This window comes from Loxodonta africana, chromosome 18 (assembly GCF_030014295.1).
Source record: "Loxodonta africana isolate mLoxAfr1 chromosome 18, mLoxAfr1.hap2, whole genome shotgun sequence".
Lineage (NCBI taxonomy): Eukaryota > Metazoa > Chordata > Mammalia > Proboscidea > Elephantidae > Loxodonta > Loxodonta africana.
The window spans coordinates 33,366,432-33,392,249 of NC_087359.1; the positions used below are offsets into that span (position 1 = coordinate 33,366,432).

At 41.5% G+C, this 25,818-nt stretch overlaps 2 protein-coding genes across 9 annotated transcripts in view; one reads left to right on the forward strand and one right to left on the reverse strand.

The window, feature by feature from the left end:
* Nucleotides 1-96: 96 nt before the first annotated feature.
* On the reverse strand, nucleotides 97-25,011 carry NBR1 (NBR1 autophagy cargo receptor). 7 transcript variants are annotated; one of them, XM_010594491.3, is made up of 21 exons: nucleotides 24,898-25,011; nucleotides 21,174-21,284; nucleotides 18,398-18,460; nucleotides 17,682-17,700; nucleotides 17,013-17,035; nucleotides 14,754-14,948; nucleotides 14,326-14,403; nucleotides 13,627-13,841; nucleotides 12,942-13,109; nucleotides 12,237-12,446; nucleotides 10,819-10,978; nucleotides 10,443-10,733; nucleotides 9,448-9,597; nucleotides 8,877-8,952; nucleotides 8,263-8,373; nucleotides 7,837-8,001; nucleotides 6,276-6,690; nucleotides 5,243-5,337; nucleotides 4,500-4,557; nucleotides 3,725-3,830; nucleotides 97-1,667 (listed from the first exon to the last, which is right to left on the reverse strand). In XM_010594491.3, the coding sequence occupies exons 2-21, from the start codon at nucleotides 21,273-21,275 to the stop codon at nucleotides 1,494-1,496; spliced, it is 2,874 nt and encodes a 957-aa protein (XP_010592793.1). In that variant the 5' UTR covers nucleotides 21,276-21,284; nucleotides 24,898-25,011; the 3' UTR covers nucleotides 97-1,493. The 7 variants fall into 7 exon arrangements, 6 of the variants coding, with proteins under 6 accessions (XP_010592793.1, XP_010592791.1, XP_010592792.1 ...); XM_010594489.3 differs by lacking the exon at nucleotides 24,898-25,011 and adding an exon at nucleotides 24,656-24,781; XM_010594490.3 differs by lacking the exon at nucleotides 24,898-25,011 and adding an exon at nucleotides 24,560-24,579.
* The window catches only part of BRCA1 (BRCA1 DNA repair associated), a 64,814-nt gene continuing 63,854 nt past the window's right edge, over nucleotides 24,859-25,818 (forward strand). The window contains exon 1 of one of the 2 annotated variants that reach the window (XM_010594486.3): nucleotides 24,859-25,679. The gene's annotated coding sequence lies outside the window, so the exon portion shown is untranslated. The remainder of the gene's footprint in view (nucleotides 25,680-25,818) is intronic. The other variant, XM_003414270.4, reaches the window with a different exon arrangement.

The window sequence follows — 25,818 nt, forward strand, 5'->3', positions numbered from 1 at the left end:
AGAGTCCCCACGCACCCAATTACACACACCCTGCCGCGCAGCCTTCTACCCAGAAGCCCCATAAAAACCTTCTAAATAATGGACAGCCTGGTTGGCTTGCGGTCTGAATCTTGCTTTTATTTAATAGCATTCAACAGTTATACTGTAAAGAAACAGTATTGTTAACAATTAATTAAAATCACCAGTCATTATAAATACCAACCAAGTTAAATAATACTATTTTAACTATCCTTCCTCCTTTGGGCTGGGGGTCAGATTCTTTTTCTTCAACAGTCATTTTCATGACTGAATCTTTAGCGTTTTTTGTTACCCTTTCTCTTCCTTCATCAACTGCATCCAAGACTCCCTTCTTGGACCTGGGCTCTAAGAAGCAAGCTCTTTCCCACTCATCCTAGGATTAAACCAAAACTTTTTCAGTGCGTTTGCTCCCTACCCAAGTTTTACAAAAATACAGCCTCTTCCTGTTGTAGGGTCTCTAAGGCTAATACCTTTAAACCAACTTCAGACATTCTATATGTCATCAGAATATCCTATACCTCACACACGCTCACTTGCCCACACGTGAACTTTACTGAGATTAACATAGGAGCCTGCCTTTCATTCATGTTTCTATTTCCCCCTACTCTGCTGTAAAATAAGATCTGCCCTGACATTAAAAAAAAAGATAATTGTTAAATGTACTTTTCCCTTTAATTAATAGAAGGGTTTTCTTCCTGTATAGGATTAGCAAAATATTTCACACTACCTACCTAACAATTTCTTCCCATAAAAATGTATGCAAAATTACTACAATAGACATAATAGGTGCTGGTGGGTTAATTATTTAGCTAGCACACTCCTCCCTCCTTTCACTGAAATGCAGAGACTTAGAAGGTAGATACTCTTAAATACACCAATGGATCTTTAGAAAGCAAAGCCATCAATTACCAAGTCTTGCAGGGAAATGACCTCCTTGAGAAAGGAAGAGTAGCAATGTTTCTGTCATGCTCTGGGTGTCATTTCAATCCACATAGCTACGAGGCTGGGGGTATGGTTAGAGAAACCGTAAGAAGAATTCTTGAGAACAACTGATAGCCTTTCTTCCAACCTTCATTTCATTTAAAAATTGACAATTAACAGACATCCCCATAAAAATATCCACATTAACTAAACAAAAACACTCAGATTTAATATGAGCAGGAAGAAAACTGGCTCCTACAGAAGGTTCAAATTAAACTCTTCAATAGACTAAAATGGAGAAAGGAGTTTTACATAAATCAACTGAAAATCTGTCTTCCTACAATTCATCCAGTGTCTGAAGTGACAATTTAAGTTCTGGTCTTTGATTGGTTCCAAAAAATACTGTATTGCAGGTATTGTCTTGATAATTCAATGATGGGCTATATAAATATTCATCAGATTAAAAAACAAACAAGGGCTTCTACCCCACACCCCAATAACAGAATAAAGATCATCTCTGAGCAGCAGGCAGTTATTTAATACAAGGAAGCTCTTCAATAGCGGTGGCTGTACCAGTCATTGTTGTTAACCTGAAGGAGCTCTGTCACAACCTGCAGGATGTTGCAGTTGTGTTTCTTCAGCAGCCTTAGGTTCAGCTGCCTGTCACAGAATCCCATTTCAAAGAGATGGGCCATCAAGGCTGCTGTCTGGTCTTCAGAATCTACTGGCTGTGTACAGACAAGAAAAGTAGAACATTTTCTATATAATTTAAGTGCTTATCCATGTAGATCTCTAAATTGTTAAAAGTTTGTCTTGTAAAGCATACTCATCTTCCTAGATTATTCAAAATTCTAGGTAACGTGATACAAGGGTATAGTGCACTTGCCTACCTTATACCAATGGATCTTCTGAGGGGTAAGAAGGATTGGGAAGGCCCTGCTATAGATTAGCTATGTTTGTGCTGGAAGGAGAAAGGAAACCAGGGGACTGATGAACTGTCCTTGGAACTAGGAAGAGAATACTTCAGCAGAGACTTTCAGAAACAAGCATTCTTTGTCCAGATAAAATTAAGCTCTGGAAACCCAGTGATGATAAACCCTTATTTATAGAAGTGGAAATACAAAATACCTATTTTCAGGGTTCTTGAGAGAATTCCTATGAGAAAGTCTGTAAGCAAGCATGTTGAGCAGAGTCTCTGGCATTTCCCGCTACACTTAATTCCACTGTTCCCTTCTTCCGTCTTATTTCGGAATAGATTACCATCCTCCTTTCAAGGTTAATCCTTCCATGATAACTTTGCTTTAGATCTCATTACCTCAGAAATCTTTTGCCATTTTATATTCTCTCTCATCTTTATCTTTAACCTCTTTCGCTAGTAGCTTTAAAGTCCCACCTATCTTTAAAAATGTCTTTCTCTGCCTTAAGTATCCTAGCTTCCCCTCTATTTTTCCCTTTGTAGCTCAGCTATTTGAAAAGTGGGGCATACTTGCACTTTGAAATTCCTCACGACCCGGTCATACCTCTCTGAGGCATTTGACATTGTTGACCAATTCCCCCCTTATTAAAACTCCTTTCCCTAAGGTCTAGCACAGAACTCTCATTTTCCCCTTAGTTACCTATCTTCTTTGCAGGTTCCTCCTTCCTTCCCTGTTCCTTAAAGGCTGCTTCTTGCCTTCCCTACTCTTCCTGGGTGATTTCATCCAATCACATGGCTCCTGCTAACCTGTATGCAAGCAACCCTCACACTTCATCTCTAGGCCAGATCTCTCCCCCGTGCTCCGTATTTGTATATCCAGCTACATTCTGGGTATCTTTACCTAGCTATGCCCTGCACACCTCAAACTCAGCATCATTCAAAATTGACCTAATTTTTTCTTCTCTCATCCAAATATATCCTTCTTCTTGCATATCTTCTTTTATTAATCACCTAAGTCAGAAACTTGCAATTTATCCTTGACTTCTTTGTAGCCACTTAATCACGGTCTCCAAGCTCTGTCATTTCTACCTTTTAATTATCTTTCCTTTTTCCTTTTTTTTTTTTTTTACCTACACATGGTTTCTCAAACTGCTTTCTTTCCCTGTCCCACCCCAACATCCTCACTGTAGTAGAGTGCTTTTACTAAGACCGTGACTGATCTTGTTAATCACTTCCTTAAAACCCTTGAACGGCCTCCTGCTGAGCTTGACCTAAGATCCAAACTCCTTAACACACAGCATAGGAGGAGGAGGATGATCTGTCTCCTGCCTACATATTTGGCCTTTTCTTACTCCGCTTCTCCGACCAAATGGTCCTGCTCCTCAAATCCAACTTGCTCTCTTATACTTCTAAGACGTTCTTCCCAACTACTTTATCTACCTTTCTCTGCCTTTTTCCTGGCCAACACTTTGTCTTTCAGGACTTAGTTCAGACACCATCTACCAGGAAGCTTTCCTGGGCCCCACCAGCCTAGATGAGGTGCTCCATTTGTCTGACAGCACTGGCACAAGATCTTACCCAGTAGAGTAAATGTCTCTTTACCTGTCGCTTCCCAGGCTTTGGGTAGGAGCTGATGTCTTATTCATCTTACAGCCCAAGAGCCTGGAGTAGCTCCTTACACATAGTAAGTCCTCAACCAACATTAGGTTCTTTTCCTTTCCTCCCTTAAGTAACCTGGCCAGTCATGTAAGTGGTGAGGTTGTGTACTAACCAAAGACTAAACCTAAAGCCCATGCCACTCTCCAACCCCAAAGCCATCATTTTCACTTGTGATCGGATTTGGTTCAGGAAAAGAAAACACACACTGACCTGTGCAGTCACTGGTGGCCCAGCAAACAGGACCTTGTATGCAGAGGCAGCAAGAGACAAAGCCCCCTTCACTAGTCCTCCAGGAATGCTGCTCCCATGGTGGTGCCTGTGGAGGAAAACCAAATTATCTCCGTAAACAAACAAACCATGATCTTCCTACAAAGTAATCTGGGATCTAATTGAATCCTTAAAGAAAAATATTTCCTTAAGAGAGAAACATCAAATTTAAGAAGAGAATATGATTGGTTGTTTTATAGCTACAAATTTTGGTTTTATACAGGGCCAGTTCCACTGCTGCAAGATCTGGGCACTGCAGAAAACACACCGCTCTAGGTAACATGCCAGCTTCCAGTCCTAGCTGAAAAATAATAGTCAAGGGCACACTGGGGTACCAGCAGTCCGTCTCTGCTGGGTTATCATCTCAGAGGAAACGCCTTCCAGAGGAAATGTGATTTTCTGGATTCTGTAGGGAAGATCCCATCTTGATACTGCTCTGAGGTGACTGGGAGCAAACAGGCAGATACAAGACTCTCGGGGCACTCCTTTCTGGTTTGGAATGGGAACATTCTTAAGCATCAGCTTTGGACCTTTGCTCAGTGTTGCTCCTATGTTTTAGGAGGAATGAAAATAAGAATGAGAGACATGCTCAATTAAAAAAAAAAAAAAAAAGGATGAATGACAGCTCTCCTTCCCTGCTCTCATGGGCTCTTTTAAGCAGAAGCAATAGAGCATATCCACCTGCTTCTGGAGAAGAGACTGCACAAGGTCCAGTTACCTTGAGTGGTCATAGCTCTTCTGTCTGCCGTTTACAAGTCCTGATGAGCCTCTGGGCTCTAAAAGCAAAAGAGCTGTTGGTTAGATGCAGCATCCATTAAGTGCCAAGTGTTCTCTAACTCACAGCAAAGCTATTTTCCAGGCAGGTGGCAATCTGATCACAGCATTTGAAGTTCTTTTTCTTTTTTTAAGTATTTGGGAAGTTTTGTGACGGGTGGTTGTTTAGGTAAGTGATGATAAATTGTTCAGAATGTAATGCAAGGCGACAGTTTACTGTATCAGAATAAATTCTATAATCATAGCATACTGATTAATTCATAAGGACTTTTAGGTTTCATTTTTTGGGAGAAAGAGTGGGAAGTGACTTTGAAGGTCTACCTGCAACAACTTCATGGTGCTATTCTCTTTACTTTCCAGATGAAGAAACAGACCTATAGGTGTTATACACCTGCTGAACTGCTACAAGGTCACACAGTGAGGAAAGCTGGAACTGGGGCTGGAACCTAGACTTGTCTGGCTCCAAGGCCTGTGTTCTTCCAACTACAGTGCAATGACTACTTCTATGCTGTCTCATATAATAAATGTTAAGCTAGAGTATACAAATAGGAGTATGAGGGCGGAACAGAGAGAAAAGGCAAGTTCTTAAAAATTGCCAAGAAACATAAAGACAGAGAGCCCATGTAATACCTGGTTTCCATTAGAAAGGAGCAGAGAAAAACAGATAAAGCTCAAGCTGGTCATTACCTGCTCTCATCTGATCAGGGACTGAAGAAACTTCTCGGATGGTAACTGGTAAATCCACTCCTGGGGAACCATGATGCTGTGTACAAGGGGGGCTCCTTCCAGAAAGACACAATATTGAAAGTTGAAATGGTACCAACGGTAACGGTGGAGAAACAGTAAACACGGCACAGCAGTGCCAAATTCTCTATGCACACTTCACATTTCTGATCCAGATCAGATGTCTGAATTTAGGGATCAGGTCAGAAGGGCTGCATTCTACTCCTTTTCCTCTTTGGTCACAGTCAAGCTAGAAAGACTGGCTTTAGTTTGGCCACTTATTCTATACTAAGTGGTACTGATAGCTAAATGTCTAGCTCACTGGGAGAATGGTTTAAACTATAGTCAACGCTCCAGCATTTTCTACATTATGAAAGCAATGATGCAGAAAGATCCAGTAGAGAATTAAAAATAATTTGTTTGATTTCACAGTACCTTTTTCCCCCATAATGGCTTTAAATTCTTAATTATGCTTAGGAATTTTGTGGACTAATACAAGAATGAGCTTCTGCTGCCTTTGCTTCCAAATCAACAGAACAAGGAGGGGAGATACAGGGATTTTTATGTTTAAAAACTGGCTCTAAACAATCAAAACATAAGTACATTGTACTCAGATAATTAAGGTTGACTAAAAAAAAAAAAACCCTTTCATCGAGTTGATTCTGACTCATTGCGACCCTACAGAACAGAGTAGAACTGCCCCGAACTGTTTCCAAGGAGCACCTGGTGGATCTGAACCGCCAACCTTTTGGTTAACAGCCGTAGCTCTTAACCAGTACGCCACCAGGGTTTTCTAAGGTTGACTACAACGAGTATTTCTTTAAACCCAGAATCCACAAATGCTGGGAAATACAGCTTTTATTCATCTAAATTGAGACTTTACTAAGGGAAATAACCTCTTCCCAGGCTGAAGAAGAAACAGGTTTTGAGATCAAGTTGATTCCTCTCCTTATTCTTCCTCTCCCAAACACCTCAGCAAGGTGGATATGGATGGTACCTGGGCAGCACAGGTGGAGGCCCCACCACCTCTGGGGTTAGGGGCACTGCTTCCAGAGTCTGTGAGGTCATGAGGATGTCACTGATGCTGTGCCTCTGCAGCTGGTTCTCCCCTCCAGGGAGTCTCTCCCCAGCCTCGGCTGGTTCCTGCCCAGCCTCAACCCCAGGCTCGCCTTCAGCACCTCGCTCCAGGCCTGGCTGAGAGAGGGCAGAGCTGTACATGGAGTCCCCCAAGGGGCGGCTGGTATCAAAGCACTCAGGCAGGATGATGATGTAATCCTCTGAGGAAGCAGAGGACTGACTCTGAACTTCGTCTTTGAGCTCATCCTCCTCCACAACTTCTTCCTCCGCGATACGGACAATCTCCTCTCTCTCATCACCAAGCTGTCCCTCTCCTTCAGACGAGGCAGATTTCACTATTGGAGGAAAGCAACCAATTTAAAGGTACAAGCTACAAGCAGCCACTGGTGGTACCCTTAGTTGGTAATGCCTTGGGGGTCATGGGCTAGAATTATGAATGTCAGAGAAGAACGAAGAACCAGAGGGAAGGGCTGCTGCTGGAACCATGACCACATTCTAAGTCTGAAGCCATCCAAACCAGACAGACCCAAGGCTCACAAAAACAAGGTAGGCAGAAACATCCAGACATCAGAGAAGTACTGTGAAGCTTAAAATGAGGGAGGCCTCATCCTTTTTCCTCTTCACGTGATGGTTAGAGACAGGGTTCGAAACAAACTGATCAACTAGCTAATAGTGCTATAAAAGTAAATGCTAGGTGGTGAGGATCACAGGACCACATGCATACTTCCCCCTGTTCTTTACAAAAGTAAAGCATGTCCATGGTAGAAAACTGGCAAAATCTGGATAAGGGAAGAAAAGCACCCAAAGTCCCATCAAAAATAACTACTGTGAGTATTTTGGTCTAAACCCTTCCAGACTTGTTGTTATGCATTTGTACACATGTATATTTAAAAAAAAGTAGACCAAATCACATTTAAGGGCATAGGTCAAATTTCATTACAACAAAATTTTCCATTATTTTGATGCACTAGAATTTGAATTTTTAAATAGTTCTTGAAAAACATGGTATTGGTTCTGATATCTAGAAGTTTCTGATATAAAGGTGTTTGTTGTTTGCTATGGAATTTAACCTTGATGAAACTCAGTTTGGTACTCCTGCCTCTACCGGCTATTTCCTGGACTGTTGCCCTAGGAGAAAGCAGACAATGAGCTGCCAACGGGGGCCTCTGGGAGGCACTCTGCCAGTTTATAGGAAGACTCCTCACTGCAGAGTCCAGGCAGCACCAGCAGCTTTTCCTCTGTGGAATGCAGCTGCCCCTGAGGAAGCACAGAGAGGACGTATGGTGGCTTCTTTGTTCCTAAAGCTGTGACTGAAATGGTCAGGCAGCTTATGGACACCATGAGGAAACAAATGTGGCCAGAATTTCTAACAAAGACCACCCTACCTTTACTCTCAAGAAAGAGCACTTCTAACTAATCATGTTTGCCAATCACTATTTGGGTGCCACCCTACTAGGTGGAGGAAATGCGGGGACACTCACTTTGTAGGGACTTTTGTCGGCAAGGTGGGTTGTGATCCGGGGCAGCATCCAAAGTAAGAGATCTGATCACGGTCTCACACACAAACTGGGTCCCACTCAGGTCATCTTCTGCTTCCTCCATTGAAACAGTGCTCTCAGTTTTATTCCTCACTGACACTGTGTAATCTGAAAGAGATGAGAGCCTCATCTATGTTTGGTGTTTCAAATGTCGAGGTGCTTTTGCCATGGTCAGTCACCACCCATGCTCATACTATGGCAAGGAATAGCTGCTATCTGTGCCATCTGAAGGTGAGGAGACTTCAAAAACTAAGATGCTGTAGAAAACCTATTCACACACCAAGGACAGGTTAGTAGGGAGTTGGTATAAAAACAGGGTATAGTATAGAAAAAAGAATACAAATGCTTTATAAATATTTAACCCCTTACCAGGAAGTGCTTTAAATCCCGCCCCTTCACTCTCTTCCTGTATCTGCCCCAAGCCTGGCTTCTCTATTAAAGGACTGTCATGTGGCAGAGGAGACATGCATGGAGTCATATCTGGAGAATGAAGAAAGGAGAACCATCAACCAAGAAATAGCATCGCATCATCACAGTCAGTGTCTAGAAGCAGCAGCTCACAGGCTTCTTGCCTCCTGCAGGGCTAAAGTAAACCCAGGTATGCTTCAAAGTCTGCTGGAAAGAATTTCTCCAGACCATGAGGTGTGCAAGTATCTCAGGCAGATCAATTAATGTAGGAAGGATTATAAACAGTCATCTGGCTTGGGAACTACAGCCAAGACACAGAGCCATGAATGTAAAGGAACAAAGGGATGTAAAACCTCTAGAGATAGATGGAGAGAAGGGTCCCTTATAGTGGGGAAGCCTCACACAAACTTGTATCACTGCCTCTGGTGGACAACGAGGAAAGAAGGAAACTAGACCTAAGAATGCAGCGTTCATATCACATTGTGGGAGAATAAAACGCTAACTACAGAGTCCATGCTGCAGTACTTTTGGGTCTAATAACAAAATAGACAAGGTGCATCTAGTAACATTCTTACCCACAGGGGTGTTGTGGGGCACTCTCTCCAACTCTTGGACTATGTTTATATCCAACAACTCAAAGGACAACAGGTCCTGGAAAAAAGAGGGGCAATGTCAGGCTGCTTGCAGCGCACACTGGGGGCATCTTCTGTCTCAATGGGACTTGTAGGCCACTGAGCTCTACATCACCCAGATCCAACTCTGTCACATTCATGTCTCACCATAGCCAACTGAGGGGGAGGAGAGTTAAATGGGAACTAGATGTTCAAAGCATCAAAGAGCAGCAAAGAGAAGAAATGTAGTAGGTATGAAAGTGAACCAGATATAAGGTGAAATGCAGAGGCAACTAAAGGGGAATTGTGGGGAAGCACAGGAGTGAGGCCACAATTCAAAGGTGAAACATTTAGTTTAGAAACTGTTCTTTCCATGAGTGAGCTCCCCTGCCACTAACACATCTAACTGGATCACAGTGGGCATAATCTTGACCGTCCTGGGCACCACCTAAGGCTACCACCTTCTCATTAATGTGGTTAAACACTTTCCCCAATGCTCTCTGTCCCTCATCCCTCAAAGTGTCGAATTCCCCACCTGGGCAGTCAGAAGATCCACAGATGGGATGTAGAGCTCCCTCTCCCTGGCAATCTTTTTTATCTTCTGAGGGATGCAGGTCCCTGTCCTTTCTGTCTGCTCAGTCACTTCATCAAGCTGAATTTCTTCTTTGGCCAGAAGAAAAGCTTCCTATAGAGACAAACCATGAGGACAGATTTTAGGCCCTCAACCAGTTGATAAGCCTCCAGAAAAAAACAAAAACACTGCTGCATCTCTACATCTTCTAGCTTTTTGTGTTCATATCATTTTAGATTCATAGAAAAGTTGCAAAAATAGTACAGAGTTCACATATTGCCCTATACCTAGCTTTCCCTACTGATAACAACGTACATTAACCACAGTACAACAGTCAAAACCAGGAAATTAACACTGGTTCTTTTTCTCCCCTTTCATTTGCATTTTGTCAATATTCTACCATGAGTATGCATTACTTTTGTAAAGAAGAGGAGGAAGTATGCACGCGGTCCTCTGGTACTCACCACATAGCATTTGCTTTTTTTTTATTAATAGGGCACTATTAGTGATTACTCCAAAATTTAAGCAATTATTATTCTAGAAGTACCCTACTAATAGAGGTAAGTTGCCTTAAAAAACTGCATACCAAGTAACATCCCGAGCAAGGTTTCATTAATATTTAGGGACCACACACAAGGGTTATCTCAGGGGAGAACAACGTTAAAGAGCAAAACTATCAGTCCACTAGTTCCATAGGCCAGGCCAGGCCACCCTTCTTTCCACTGGGCAGCAAAGAGACTGGCCAAGCATCACTACAGTGAGAGAGAAAAGCACTCAAACAAAGCCCTTGAGGACTAGGCTGGATTTCAGCATATAAATGTGTTGGGGTGGGGAAGAATGGGTAGTCTTTCATGAGCTCTGAAAGAATGACCAGCTATGAGTAGGCTCTTTTCATTTCAGTCACCGCTTCCCTAACTCTAACTATATTTGGATACTGACCAAAGCCCATCAGTGCTCACCTCTTGCTGGCAGGTGAGATCATCAGTTTTGCTTGAGTTGATCATGCCCTTTTCATTGTTACCAGGGCTCTCTGTGGAGGTGAAAGGATCCACTATGATACTGCACCAGACCCGAGGCCCAAACTGCTGGCCTTTATGAGAAAGTCGCCAATGAGAAGTATATGTTCCCTCCAAGGTTGGGGCGATGAATTCCACAGATACAACTCCCACATGGCCGGCTTTCAGGCAGGGAACCAAGACATCTTTCTTTTCTGTAGAAGCCAAAGTCAGGTTTCCCCACATGAACTTGAGCTGAAAAGAACAGTGACAAGGGAAAGTTTGTCAGCTGAGTACTCTGCCACTTCACATCATTTTCACAATTTATGGGAAAGAATACCTTTGTGTCTGCACTCCATTTTATGTTTCCTGTATTTTTCATCCTCCAATGTTTGATGAACTTGGTTCCCGGCTGAAGGTGAGTCCCATCAGGCAAATTCTCATCCACAAATGCTGCGCTGAGGGTTGGTATAACCGGGGCACAGGGCTGCAAAGGGAGCCTGAACAGAAATTCACGCACTTAGTCATTTGCCATTGGATGTGATGGCCTGGAATATCCACCACTGTGGCCTGGGCGGCTGACTGTGACTCTTGAGGATGTCCTACTGCATTTGCCTTAAAAAATACTAACAAAAATTTAATAAAAAGGTTTGACCCCTGAGCTAAGAAGCCATGGTGAGGGTAATCAAAAGGATCCATAAATAGAATAACAACAGAGCCAAGCTCTTGAAACACCTGCTAATTTGCTTCAAATACAGGCTGCTTCCAGTGAAGAGAGGTCAAAACAACCCCAATTCTGCAACCTACTAGTTTTTATCTTTCTGAGGAGGGCACCAAAGCCAGTGTTAAATATAACTCCCATTCAGCAAATGTGCTCTTAGGTATTTACTCAAGCGACATGAAAACTTATTTACATAAAAACATGCACACGAATGCTGCAGCTTTATTCATAACTATCAAAAATTGGAAGCAACCAAGATGTACTTCAAAAGGTGAATGAATAAACAGACCATGGCACATCCATACAAAAGTGTATAACTCAGCAATAAAAAGAAATGAATTACCAAGCCACGAAAAGACATGGAGGAACCTTAAAATGCAAACTGCTAAGAAGCCAGACCAAAAAAGCTGTATGTACTGAATGATTTCAGTTATGTAACGTTCTGAGAAAAGCAAAGCTAGAAAGACAATGAAAAGATAAGTGGTTGCAGGGGTACAGGCAGAGGGAGGAAGGGATGAACCGGTGGAGCACAGCAGATATTTAGGGCAGTGAAACTATTCTGTACCATACTGTAACAGTGGACATATGACATTAAGCATCTGTCAAAACCCACGGGACTGTACAACACAGAGTGAGCTCTCATGCAAACTACAGACATTAATAATAATGTAGCAACACTGGTTCATCAACTGTAACAAACGTACCACAGGAACGAAAGACACTAAGAGAAGAAATAATGTGTGAGGGGGAGAAGAAATAATGTGTGAGGGGGAGGGGTATATGGGAATTCAGGACTTTCAGCACAAATTTCTGTAGACATAAAACTACTTTAAAAAATAAAGCCTATTAAAAAAAAAGTCTATTGAAAAAACAAACGACTACTGAACTACTCTTTAATAAAGCTAGGGTCAAAGAACACGAAGTTTCAAGGGTGTGGGTGCTAAGTGTTATGAATAAATAAGACAGAAGTTGACTGATGTTTTAGTGTTAGAGAGCTGAACCTGAAGTCTTGGCTCCCAGCAAGCCCCCAGGCTTACATCAGGGTGTTAGACTGCAGCAAGCTCTCGGGTCGGCCCAAAGGAGACTTGGGGCTCTGAAGTCCATGGATGGAATTCCACAGATGAATCTTCCTGTGGAGTTTAAGCTGCTTTTTAAGTTCCTTGACCTCCGCTTTACGCTGTTTCTTCTCAGCTCGCAACCTTTGCTTTTCTGCTTTAAGAAAGTTCTTGTCAACCTGTTTCTGAAGCCTGTGAGATAATAAATTGAAGTCTTAAAAAAAAAAACAAATCTTATAAGCTTATATGTGACAGACTGACTTGATTTGTAAACTTTCACTTAAAGCACAATAAAAAATTATTTAAAAAAAAAAACCTCATGAACAAGACTTGAAGATATTTTGGGCCAACTGCAGCCTCCATCAGTATCAGCTTCTAGTTTAGTTTCTTAATTTCATTCTCTAGCTATCATTTCCATTTCATTAGCTTTGGGTAACTGTCTTCATTACTGCGTATCAACTGAAAATGAGCAGGAACTAAGGAGACTATCTAAACTTCTGTGACTCACACCCTGTCACCAGAACCAAGAAACCAGAGAACTGTTTTGCTGTGTACATTTTTACAATTAAAAAAAAGGAAAAAAAAAGGCCAAAATGGCAAAATTTTGTTATATATCTTTTACCACAACAAAATTTTTTTAAAGAGGAAAAACAAAAAACCCTAAACACCCCATGTAGATGATTTTACCTGACTTGTTCCAGGGCAGCTGGAAGGCGAGGAGTAGAGAACTTTGAGTGTGAGAACGGTTCAGAGGATCCCATGACAGGTTTCCGCAACTTCAGTAGGACGTGGTTAGAGTCATGGTCATAAGGCCCTGCCTCACAATCTTCACAGATATTGTAGGATGGGCACAGGCTGTGGGGAAAAGAATGGCATGGTGCAGAATGGCAGAGTGGGAAGTGCCCAAGGCAGGGAGATAAGAGACCAGACCTGTCTATTTGCTCTATTGCCAGCTAGCAGGTAATCGGAGCATGTCATCTGACCATGCCATGTCTCAGTTTTCCTCATAAATAAAATGGGGATAATAACACTTAACCTATATCTATTTCAAAGGGAAATCTATAGGATGAAGCAATCTATGAAAGCATTTGGAACAAGAGGGAGACAACCTTTGGTGACCTAATTTTGTCTCGGGGAACATAATTTTGCCTCATTGTCAATCCAAGTGCACATCTGAACACAACAATCTGAATACTTAACTCTCAACTCAGATATCATGTGAGTGAAGAGCAGTTTGTGTTTCCAATCCAGAGCTACTACATCTAACGCTCAGAGATAGAATACACCCAATTTCCCTTACCTATCCAGAATGCCAGCAAGGTTGTTGCTCTGAGGACTACCAATAGGCAACTATTCCCAAGTTACTGCTTACCTGCACTGGTAGCGCACACCCACGATTCTTTTGTGGCAGCTGCTGCAAGCAATATGCCAGTTGAACTGGTTTTCTGGCAAAAACAGTGTATCATCTGAAATAGGCATTGAGACTTCTGAGGGACAGGAACCCAAGGTTGGGCTTTGGAATACAAGCTTCTCATGTAATTTCTGTTCAAGCTTCTCAACTGTTTCTTTAACCACTTGCTCTCTGAACTAGATATAGAATAGAAGGTAGGGAAAAATTCAGTACCAATATTAGAAAAAGGTGTGAATATATTAAACAGAACTGAAACCTCGCAGTCTCTAGTATAATATAAGAACGTGATAAATAACTAATAGCAGCTGAGTGAACGGATGAAAACATAGCAAAAGGTCTATTCCTTTCACAGCTACACTGGTTCAAAGAAAATACTATGAAATCTTTTCAATGAGTTAATTTCTAACTGCTTTCTTCGCAGGCACAGAGATTTGTCCTTCTCTCTTACATTTTTAGAATCAGACTCTTCCTTTTTCTGGGTACCTCACTGTAAAAGTTAAGAGCTTTCTTGACTGGAGCTGCTCTAGTTTAGAAATTATTAACTACCACTCTTCATTCACCTGCACCAGAGGCAGCAGCCATCTGGGTTTGGCTTTCTATTCTTCCACATTCTACCTGTGTCAACGCTGCTGCTAAAACCAAGCAAGAGAGAACACTCACTGTCTCCAAGTAGCTTGTGAACCAGCCTGGGGGCTTGTCTTGAGGTTGGTCTGCATTGCATGGAGCACGTGGAAATTGCTACAAGAAAACACAATCCAAGATCTTGGTGGTTACTTTTTCCTTCTACTTAATTTTCCTGAAATGTATTATTTTGAAGTTTCTTTTGTAAAGTAATATAAGCGTATGGTTAAAAACAAAGCAAAAACAAACAAAAAAAACTATCAAATAGCATGGAGGAGTATGGAAAACAAAGTCTCTATCCCACTCACTCCCCCTCTCCAGAAGTAACCACTGTTACCAGTTTCAATCAGAGATGAAGAAGGATCACAACATCCTTCAAATCTCTGATGAATATTTCAAATTACGGACCAAAGACAAGGAAACATACGGTTAGCAAAATTGTACACACAGGTCCATTCAATTCATACCTGTGTTGCAGGCGCCTCTGGGGGCCTCATATCTGATCCCAAGATTCTCACCAATGAAGAATAATGTGCAAGTGGCTTCTTCCCTGCCCTGGCAGCTAGTCGTTTTTCTGATACAACTGGTGTTGAGGCTTCATCCACAATGTAGTATCCTTCATGAACTTGCATCTGCAGTTGGTTTCCCTGTTTAACTGCCATCTGAGAGAATACATTATGAAACAAAATCATATTGTGTGAGTCTCCTTTTCCAAATGGAATTTCAAAAACACCTAAACAGAAGAGTGTGATCAATTAATTATATGGGACAATATCAGGATTTGTGTTTGTTTTATTAAATCAAACGACACATACACTGTTGATGATCAACTTGTTGCTCTGCCAAGAACTGTAATTAGGAATGGTTTTGTTACTAAAAATCAGGACAAACGTAGCCTCACAGTGTAGCAATTTATTAGACCAGATGTTTCATCTGAAATAGCTGGGTTACTACTTCTGTGTAACTGGTTTTACATAAGACTCCATCTAGGGACTCCAATCTTAATTTTCTAAAAAAGCTGATCCCATGCTAAGAAAACTCAAGAAACTTAAAACTATGTTCTGCAACTAAGTGTTTATTTTTTCACTAATAGTATTTTGGAAAACATGCTTAACTGGTCACCTCCTTTTTAAAAGCATCTTCCTATAAGCCCTAACTTGAAAATGGTACTTCAAGGAGCATCTGAGGTTCCATGAAGGTACTCCAGTGTCTAAGATTTTAGGGGCAACATCTTCTAGTACCCCAGTGTCAACCAGAACAGCTCTTCTTTTATCTATTTTTACCCATTAGATTTAAGATTCCATTTACAGAGAGCATTTCATGGCCAAAAAGTTTGAAACCTGTTATTCTAGACCAGGAGTCAGCAAATGTTTGCTTAAAAGGCCACACAGTAAATATTTCAGGCTTGGAGGCCATATGGTTTTGGACACAACTATCCAACTCTGCTGCTGTAGCACACAAGCAGTCACACACAACACATAAATGAATCGGCGTGGCTACGTTCTAATAAAATTTTATTACAAAGCAGGCAGTGAACACAGAGGCTGGAGTTTGTCAACCCCTGTTCTAGACCATAACCCACCAAGAAGCTTTTAGTAAACTGTTTGGGAGGGACTGTGGGAAAAACTGCTCAAGAAAAGACTGCAATGAAGATGTGTCGAAATATAAGGGAATCTTAAAAACTATACAGTACAATATATGAAAATGTAAAAATATTCTTGCTTTGCACGGCAAGACAGGCTTACATAAACATTAGGTTCCTGAGGTCTGAGCTTCCTGACAGGATGCTAAGAGGGGCTGGGGAAAGGCAGAAAAGTTACGATGACCTTAGAAGACTTTTTAGTGAAACTACTATAGCTTCTAAGAATATGGAAAGAGAAAAGCCAGGAAGAGTAGGACAAGAGTGAAGGGGGTAGAGGACCAGCATGCTAGAATAGCTTAAGGGCAGGGAAGAAATAGGAAAACCACAAAATAACTGAAGCAGAAGGGAAGAGGAATGAGAGATTATATACAGAAATAGGTATCTCAACTAAGGAAAACCAAGGAAAAGATCTGAATATCCAAAACAAAGAGTGAGGCTGGTAAATAAGGATGCTCATGCAATAAAACTGGGAACACATTGGTTACACTGCTGAAATAAGGATATCAGTTTTGTCCAGCAGCCAAAAAGGGTAGACTCAGCCCCAGTTAGAAAAAAATCTTGCCTTTCCCTCCCTAGAATGAAAGTGATTGTCAAAAATAACTCAGTCTTGGAATAGAAGCTCATAAAAGATAGTCAAACCTTAATTAGAAAAGCGGTAATGAAAAGACAGGCTGATACACCAGAAAAATAAATGAGTTTGGGGAATGCTCTAATGCACCAATGTCTTAAACGAGAGATTGTATGCAACTCTGTACCTTAAATTTTCATTGTAATGTTCCATTTGGAATACTGCGAAGGAAGGAAATGACAAAGACCAACCAGGAAGCTCACTGTATTTTTAAACACTTGGATGGTGGCACAAAGATCAGCAACGAGATGGGAAGAAAACTGGGGGAAAACTTTACATGAGGAGCTCCCTTTTGCTGGATGGTATGCCCTACTCAGTACTATCTCCCTAAAAATAGGTTTCACTGTGTTTACATTCATTAATAATTCCTCTTCCTGGGTAATGGAATTCAGGTTTGAGCTTCAGTCAATAAACATTAAAAAAATTATTTGGAAAATGATACAAAATAACCATTACCTTAAGAGCTTCTTCATATTCTCCTAAAAGGACAAAAAACAGACATTGTGGTAACTCTTCACTAGCCTAAAAAGATTCTAGTAGGTACAGGCAACCCTGACTTTTTAGAATTCTTAGCTTACAATCCTCAATATATGAACAGCTACTACCTTTTTGATGACAAATTCTCTTTTCATCCTGGAAGAGAAGCTACTGCAACAGTTCTCTGCTTTAAAGTCCCCTTTCTTTACCACTGGCACCCTCCAGCTATGAGACCTCGACCCAACTCCCTCACTCTAGGCTTACTGAACCTCAGAACTCAAGAGAGTTCATGGATAGTGTTTATAAATCAACACGAATATATATACACAAATTAGGGACAGACGCAACATATTGGGAGGCATGTGGTTTTCAGAGTAGCAGCATTTGAAATATAAGAGCAGCTCTCCTTAAAGCTGTCCTTACGGTCCATTTGAAGTCATCACTGTATATATAAAACACTGCTATATAATAAAAATCCCCTATGTAACTTATGTCCATGGATGAGTGAGTGCAATGTCAATTTATTGCATGCCAAGTTCTAATCTAAAACAAATATTGTTACAAGGTTTGAGTGTAAATGGAAATGCATAAACCCGTGAACAGATAAGGCTTTTAAATAAAGCTGAACAGGTTCCCTGAGGGACTTACCTTGACTGTTGATGGACACCTGTAAAAGGAAAAAAGCAACAGTGAATTACAAGCATCTCATCAACTGAGCATTTCTGTTACTAAGACCAGCGTCACAGAATAGACACAAAATCTCAGCCTAGGGGTTCAGCTTTTCTAGTATCATAAGCAAGTGATGAATAATCATTAAAGAATTTTATTGCTTAATTACTGTGCCCTCCATTATTCCAGCCATATCAAGAGACAGCATAATATAGTGGTTAGGAGCCTGGGCTCTGGAGCCAGAGGGAATGGATTAAACTCTTACTCCACTACTTCCAAGCTATGTGCTTCTGGGCAAATTACTTAACTTCTCTGTGCCTCAGTTTCCTCATGGATAAAACAGAGATGATAACGTACCTAAAACACAGTACTGCTGTTAATCTGATACATTATAGCCACTCAATAAAGGTTACTATTTTATTACAAACTAACTGGAAGCTTGGACTATATTTGAACTTAAGAACACTATGTAATTTTAAAGTTATCTCTCAGATAATCTTCTTCAAACTGCTTCTGCATTTCTCAACTCCATCTCAGATGGCACAATTCTGCTTAGAACAGGCAGTTAGCAAATGCATTTAAATCCCTGAATAAATGAGATAAACACTAAACTTTTTGTGCTCTACATCAATCGCTCTTGAGAAATCAGATCCCTATTCTGGATGGCTGGCAGTGGCTACCATAAAATACTTTACCTGTTCATTCTCCTCATCCAGGTATTTTATTTGAATAGTGTTCAGATCAAATGAAACTTTTACCTGCAAGTAAAAAATATACTATATGAATAAGACATCAAAAAGTCAAATTGTGACAGAAACTTAGAAGTCATAAAAGAAAAGATGGGCATATTTTATTACATAAAAATTAAATATTTCTATATGGTAAGAAGTACCATAAACCAAGTCAAAAGACAACAGACTGAGAAAAATATATGGAACCCATGATAGATAAGGAGTATCTCTAACATACAAAGAGCATCTGCAAAGCTGCTAAGAATAAGATTAACAATGCAGGTAAAAATATACTGAAAATTCACAGAAGAGGAGATCAGCATGCTTAACAAATATATGAAAAGATATTCGACCTCACTGGTAGTCAGAACAATGCAAATTAAAGCAAGGAGATGCCATCTCATCAGAATGGCAAAAATTATTTAAAGCTACAACATCCAGTGCTGTCAAGAATTGAGGACACTGTCATTTATTTCTGTGAGTTTCTACAATCGTTCTGCAAAGCAATCTGGGTAACAGGTATTAAAATTTTAAATCACATACTGTGTGACCCATTAATCTCACTTGAGGTTATATGTACAGAGGTATACCTCCTGCATTTTATTTGGAGGAGCAAAAAGAAAAAAAAAAAAAAACTGGAAACAATCCAACTATTTATTTTTCAGTATGAAATGATTAATAAATTATGGTACAACAATACCCACAATATTGTGAATTTTCCTTGGTTTTCAAAAGAACGAGCTTTGGTTGTTATCTATAGAACTATGTCTATAACCTACTATTGGGTGAGGAAAGCAAGCTGCAAAATAAGCTTGATCCTATATGATGTCTGTATGAATATGGAAAATGTGGGTAAGCACATACAGGGCTGTCATTAACACCGGTTACCCCAAAGGGGTGGGAAGGAGGGAGGGAAGAAATATGAACTTTTCCTTTTTATATGTTTGGATTGTTTCACTTCTTATAATGGACATGTATTACACTTTTATAATCTAAAATTCAATAAAGGAAAAAACCTGTGAGAGCTGGAACTCAATGGGACTGCCCTGTTTTTCCGGTCTCACAAGCTTTCCACCTTTGACAGCGTGCAGCCTTACCACTTTTCTATGGCTCTCTATTACTGGAAAATATTTGAGTTTTCCCTCTCTGACAGGTTTCCACCTTACACAGGTTCTGGCTTTCACAGGTATTACTGTACTAGCAAAAGAAAGCTAACTGTGTTCGATTTTCAGACCACTTGACAAACAAGATCCAATTCCTTTCTGGATAACCATCTGTCTAGAACAGTATAGATAATTGCTCGAAGGCACAGGACTAAACTTCTTTTAAAGTCTCCACCATTTCCTTTCCTTTTTAGTTACCATCACATATAACCAGATAAAAGGAGACTTTTACCAAATAGTTTTGTTAGATAGTCAGTCATGCAGGAAGTAAAATATTCACCAGTGCAACCTGAACAGAAACAGAAGAGTACAAAGGGCAAACCAAGATCAGGAAAAGTATTAACAAAAATTAAAGGAACAGCGGAACTGCTGTCGAAGCACCCAGGACAGTTTTTGCTGCTCAACTTTGAGACACTCAACCTCTGACCTAGCAATAAAGGCAATCTATCAGCTTTTGTAAAACACAGGTTATACCTTTGTTGTTGTTTGGTGATGTTGAGTCGGTTTCAACTCATAGCGACCCTATGTACAACAGAATGAAACACTGCCCCATCCTGCGTCATCCCCACAATCGTTATTATGCTTGAACCCATTGTTGCAGCCACAGTGCCAATCCATCTCGTTGAGGGTATTCCTCGTTTCCACTGACCCTCTATTTTACCAAGCATGATGTCCTTCTCCAGAGACTGATCCCTCCTGATAACATGTGCAAATATGTGAGACATGTTCTTGCTTCTAAGGAACATTCTGGCTGTACTTCTTCCAGGACAGGTTTGTTCATTCTTTTGACAGTCCATGGTATAGTCAATGTTCTTCACCAACACAGCAATTCGAAAGCATCAATTCTTCTTTGGACTTTCTTATTCACTGTCCAGTTTTTGCATGCACATGAGGTGACTGAAAACATCAGGCCCACCTTAAGTCTTCAAGGCGACATCTTTGCTTTTTAACACTTTAAAGAGGTCTTTTGCAGCAGATTTGCCCAATGCAGTGTGTCATTTGATTTCTTGACTCCTGCTTCCGTGGGTACTGATTGTGGATCCAAGTAAAGATGAAATTCTTGACAACTTCAATCATTTATCATGATGTCCCTTACTGGTCCAGCTGTGAAGATTTTTGTTTTCTTTATGTTGAAGTGTAATACACACTGAAGGCTGTGGTCTTTGATCTTCTTCAGTAAGTGCTTCAAGTCCCATTTCTTTGGTGGCTCAAAAACAGTAACATATCTGCTCCCAGGCAAGAAAACATTCCCCTGAGGCCTTGTTGGGGTGCGGCCCACACCAATTCATTCCTCAAACTATTTCCAATATTAACAGGTCTTTGAAATCATTTCACTTAAAAAATAATTTTACCTTCCCTTTTTAATCTCTTCAGAAGGAACTTATCTGTTTGTTCCTTTTATGGGGCATATCTCCTATATGAATGCCCAACCCCTGACAAAAATAATTTCCCAAAAGACCCAGAAATAGTAAATATGCCAACCGTTACAGCTATGGACAACCATTTTAGCTATAGCTACAAATAGCTACCTAAAAATATCTATGCTTAAATAATGGAGAAACCAAAGTAACACTCACCATCGCTTCTATATCCGCCCAAGTTGTATTTTCTGGATCAGAAACCAGAAAGCTTTGAGTTTCATTTTTAAAAGTCACATTTAGAGTAACCTGTGGTTCCATGTTGTAGGGCTAGAGTTGAAAAGGTGGGTGAGAGATAGAAAACACATTAGAATGGGTTCTGTAAATTGCATAAACATTCAGTCATTCCACAAATACTTCTGTGCACCTAATATATACTATGCATGGGGAACACAGCAATGAACAAGATAGAAAATATCCCTGCTCCTATAGAACTTACAATCTAGGGGGTACTTTAAAACAGATCTCACTGTTAAATAACAATTTTTCTTTCCAAGAAATAAAAACATTAATGCTAAATCTATGCCATAAAGATTTGTACTTACGTAAGTCATAAAAATGACTCTCCACATGAGAGATAGATGTCTACTGAGAGTATTTACATTTGGGCCACACTCAGAAATCATCTAGATTTTATAAAATCCTTATGGACTTTCATGGCATTTTATAATGACTTACTAAACCAATACCTATTGAATAGGTGCTAGTAGCAGGAAATACTAAGTAAGGTGAACAAAACAGATAAAGTACCCTCAGGGAGCTTACACCCTTGCATGCCTGAAAGTAACATTCTACATTTTTCTTGAAGAAGCAATCTCTTCCTAAGCTAAACTGAGGTTCTCCACTGGATCAATTTAAAAAAGTTAGAAGCCAAAGTTCCAGCCAAGAAACTACACTTTCAACACCCTTCAACCTAGTTCACCTGTTTTTTGTAGTCTGCTAATTTTTTCACTGGGAAATTTCAAACAACATAAACGTGGAGAGCAATAAAGACCTAGCTACAACAATCAATTCAAGGGTACCCTCATTTCCTCTACACCACCCCACCACTCTCCTCCATCACCACTAACACTGGATTGACTGTAAGCAGCTAATGTTTTAAACAAATGACAGTTACCTAATTAAAATTTAAAATTATTTATTATAAAATTCCACACCTATACAAAGGTAGGATAATATAATGAACTCCTATGGATCCATAACCCAGCTTCCACAATTTACCAATCCAGGGTCAAGATAAGAATATTAAAAACTCAACCACGACACTATAATCATGCTTAAAAAGTTAACAATAACTCCTTAGTAGACATCAAACATCTATTCTGGTCAGCTGTTTGTTTTTAATTAAGGAGTTTACGTACTGGTGAGCTGGTTTGTATTTATGATGCCTTTACGAAAAATAGCTGAAGTTGTTTAAATCTAAACTTAAATTGTAGTGAAAACAGTCAGCTCTTAAACATATTCAGCAACAAATATTTAATGAGCATCTACAAAGAACCAGATTCTGCTGCAGACACAGGAGATAGGAGGTGTGCAAGTCCTGGGAATTTACACTGTTATGGGGGAGCAAAGGGATCAGAAGACTTGGGGTCCAGACATGGCTCTATTAAGTTACTAGCCGTATAAGCTTGAGCAAGTCATTTAACCTCTGAGCTTCAGATCCTTTACCGGTAAAAAAGGTTTAATACCTTTGTTTTGCCTACCTCACAATATCATCATAAGATCAATGTGTGTGTATAACATTCCCTGAAAATGTCGTTCAAATATAAAAAGGATTATAATAAACCAGTCTTTAGAACTCAAAATTTGTTTTCCAGTGCTGTCCACTGCCCTGTGAAGTAATACAACTGAGACTATCATTAAAAACGACCTTGAACTCTGAGGATCAGGATTTTTTTAAAACTCAAAACTCAATTTTTTCCATTCTATGTCGCCACCTAGAGCCAAATTCACCTCCAAAATAATGCCAGGGAGTCTTGAGTGCCAATCCTGCTGACATCTAGAATTCATTCACATGGAATGTGATCCTTAGGGTCCTTAAAATTTGGAGAGGCTGTCTGTCCAACTCCCCAGGAACTCTGGGCAAAAAATCAGGCAATGGGAGTGACTGACAGCCTGCCAAAAGTGGATAATTTGAAATACATTCCTACTTTCCAACTTCTAAGACACACAGTTCCACATTTTGGACAGCCCAGCAGGAAACGAAATCTTCCTCCCTTTTTCTCAAATTGGAAATTAATTTAGGTACTTTGGAGCTCATCCAGCTGGTCGGCTGATGGGGAGAAAACAGGAAGTGGGAGATTCTAGCTTAACTGGGCCATATCCAGATCTTCATAAAGAACTGCCTATCTCTGTTTGGCTTTCCTGTGAAAACTCTTTCAGCAAGAGCATCGATCTTGAACTTGTGGAAATAAAAAGCTATAGTTAGCCCCATCTGCCCCTATAGGTTTAACGTCAGTACAGCCAGGCAGCTGGGGCCTAGGCCTTCAGATTTCATAACTGGCATTACTGTAAGCTCATGCCACTGACTCACCTTTGCTTGGCACAAAGTCATCTCTTCCTCTATGTCGATTTTTTCAACCCTAAAAATCCCTTTAATAAAGTAGACCTACAACTGGGAACCTGAGCTTTGATTATTCTCTCCACCAGAGGCCTGTAGAAGCTGTAAGTGCTTTAAGATGACCTGAAAGCTGGGTGTTTGACAATAGAGAAAAACGATGCCTTTCCAATACAGGAAGTCCCTAACCAAGGAGACCTCTTTATAAGATTCTCGAAAAGGAGTATGGGGTAAGAAGAGTCTGTGAGTAGTGTCATTCTTTTTTTCCTAGACATTTTTATCCTAGTCTTACAGTTTTCATTTCCTAGCACTTCATGCCCCCAAGATAATGTCACCACTCAGAAGATTTCCTCTCATTTTCTTTGCCTAGCCCTCTTCGTGCTGGGAAGTTTCGGCCTTCCTTTGGCATAAGCTGGGCGATCCGAGGTACCGACGCTTCATCCTTCCGGCGGCATCCACGCCCTCGTTCCCTCAGACGAACGGCTCTCTCACTAGGTTTCTGAAAAGGTCGGCTGCCCCCACACACAGAATAAGTCGCCCCTCTCCTTTGCAGGATTCCTCCCTACGACCTCCTCAACCTCCTAAGTGGGACGTGACACTACCCCGAGAGAACCTCGGGTGCTACCTTACCAGCTTCCCGCCCCCGGGGGGCGCCTGCCCGAGGCCACTGCAAGGACTGTTCGCTGCCAGCTCCACTGCTACCCCTGCGGGTTGAATCTAACATGGCGGATGGAGACAGGGCCCAGTCCTCTGTGTCTCTGAGTTTCCGACAAGACGATTGGTTCCTGCCATTTGTCCCTCAAAGCTACCACCCCATTGATTGGCCAAGCGTTCTCTGGCGAGGCGGGGCAGGAGCAGCCTAAACCGCAAAACAATAACAAACATTGGAAGAGAGGGGCGGAACTACGAGCGCGCAGACGTGGACCAGAGCAGATTTCCACTTCCCGGGCAAATTCGGCACCACTTTGCATTCCTTCAAGTTACTGACCTTAAAGGACTACTAGCCGAGACTTGCGGGGCTGGATGGGAATTGTAGTCTTCCTAGGATTTGTGGGTCCTTTAGCCTTTTTTTTTTTTAGCCTACCTTCCGCTGTCAAGATGCGAAAACACGATAACACTCCAATCCATAGGTATCGAGGTTCATAAGAGAGCGGAGGTCTCTAATTTAGCAACTCGGTTTCCGTGAGAATCGTGTCTGCTTCGGGTATCGGACGCACTGCTCCATAAGACTACAGCTTCCAAGGAACCCTGTGGCTAAGGCCTTTCGTTCCGCAATGCATGCTGGAAATCGTAGTACCCCCCCCCCCCACCAACGTCTTTATTTACCTAAACTGGAGATTTCCATTGCGGCAGAAAGAGCAGGAGAATACGCCCTTATCTTACGATTGTTTTGGGCACTATCTGGCACCCATATTCGGGGCTCCGGTAGCTATCCCGACCCTAGTATAGCGATTACTGTGACGTAACAACCCGCACCAGAAGCGTGGAGGGAAGGGGGCGGGCACTGGTAGAATTCTTTCTTTTCCGGCTCTTTCTAATTACATCACGCAGGGAAAGAATGGGTGACCAATCGGAGCCCGGATAGACTCGGCTCTTTCTGCCCCGCCCTTCCGCTTACGTATCTAGCTCTGCGTTCTGAGAGGCTCGCGCTCAGCAGCCCGGGCCAGTTTCCGTGGCGACAGGAAAGCGCGGGAATTACAGATAAATTGAAACTGCGACTGCTCGGCTAGAGCTGCCGAACGCTTTCTGAGCCGGGGCGGCTTTTGCGGGCTGTTCTGATAACTAGGCCCCGGGGCCTGAGAAGCCCAGAAGCTTTAGTCAGGATAAGGGTGAGAGAGCCCGGGGCAGGAAGAGGGGCCCAGAGGGGTGTTTGGGAAACTGGTTGTGGGGAGAGTAAAGGGGAGGCGGCTCCTAAAGGAGAGGCCTGAAGGAGAGCAAAACTCATTCCCGTCGAGTCGATTCCGACTTATAGCGACGCTGTGGGATAGAGTAGAAGTGCCCCGTAGGGTTTCCATGGAGCGTCTGGTGGATTCGAACTGCCGACCTTTTGTTTAACAGCCAAGCTCTTAACAACTGCGCCATCAGGGCTACGAAGGAGAGCAAAATGGGTATTTATCTGGTGGGGGCGGGGTGTGGAACCTGAGGCGGCTTAGACGTTGTTAGTGTGGGGAAATTCTGGGGAGGTGGGCAGGTGCGGCTCGCGGGAGAGAGACTGAGGAAGAGGAAGAGGGCGCGGTGTGTCGGGGG

Coding starts and splice junctions, on each gene's coding strand:
- NBR1 (XM_010594487.3), bottom strand. CDS start 23,568: ATGACTTTGTGCCAAGCAAAG. Junction 10,734..10,818: donor AATGGAGTGCAGACACAAAG/GTATTCTTTCCC, acceptor TGTTCTTTTCAG/CTCAAGTTCATGTGGGGAAA. Junction 8,953..9,447: donor TGGATCTTCTGACTGCCCAG/GTGGGGAATTCG, acceptor TCTTTTTTCCAG/GACCTGTTGTCCTTTGAGTT.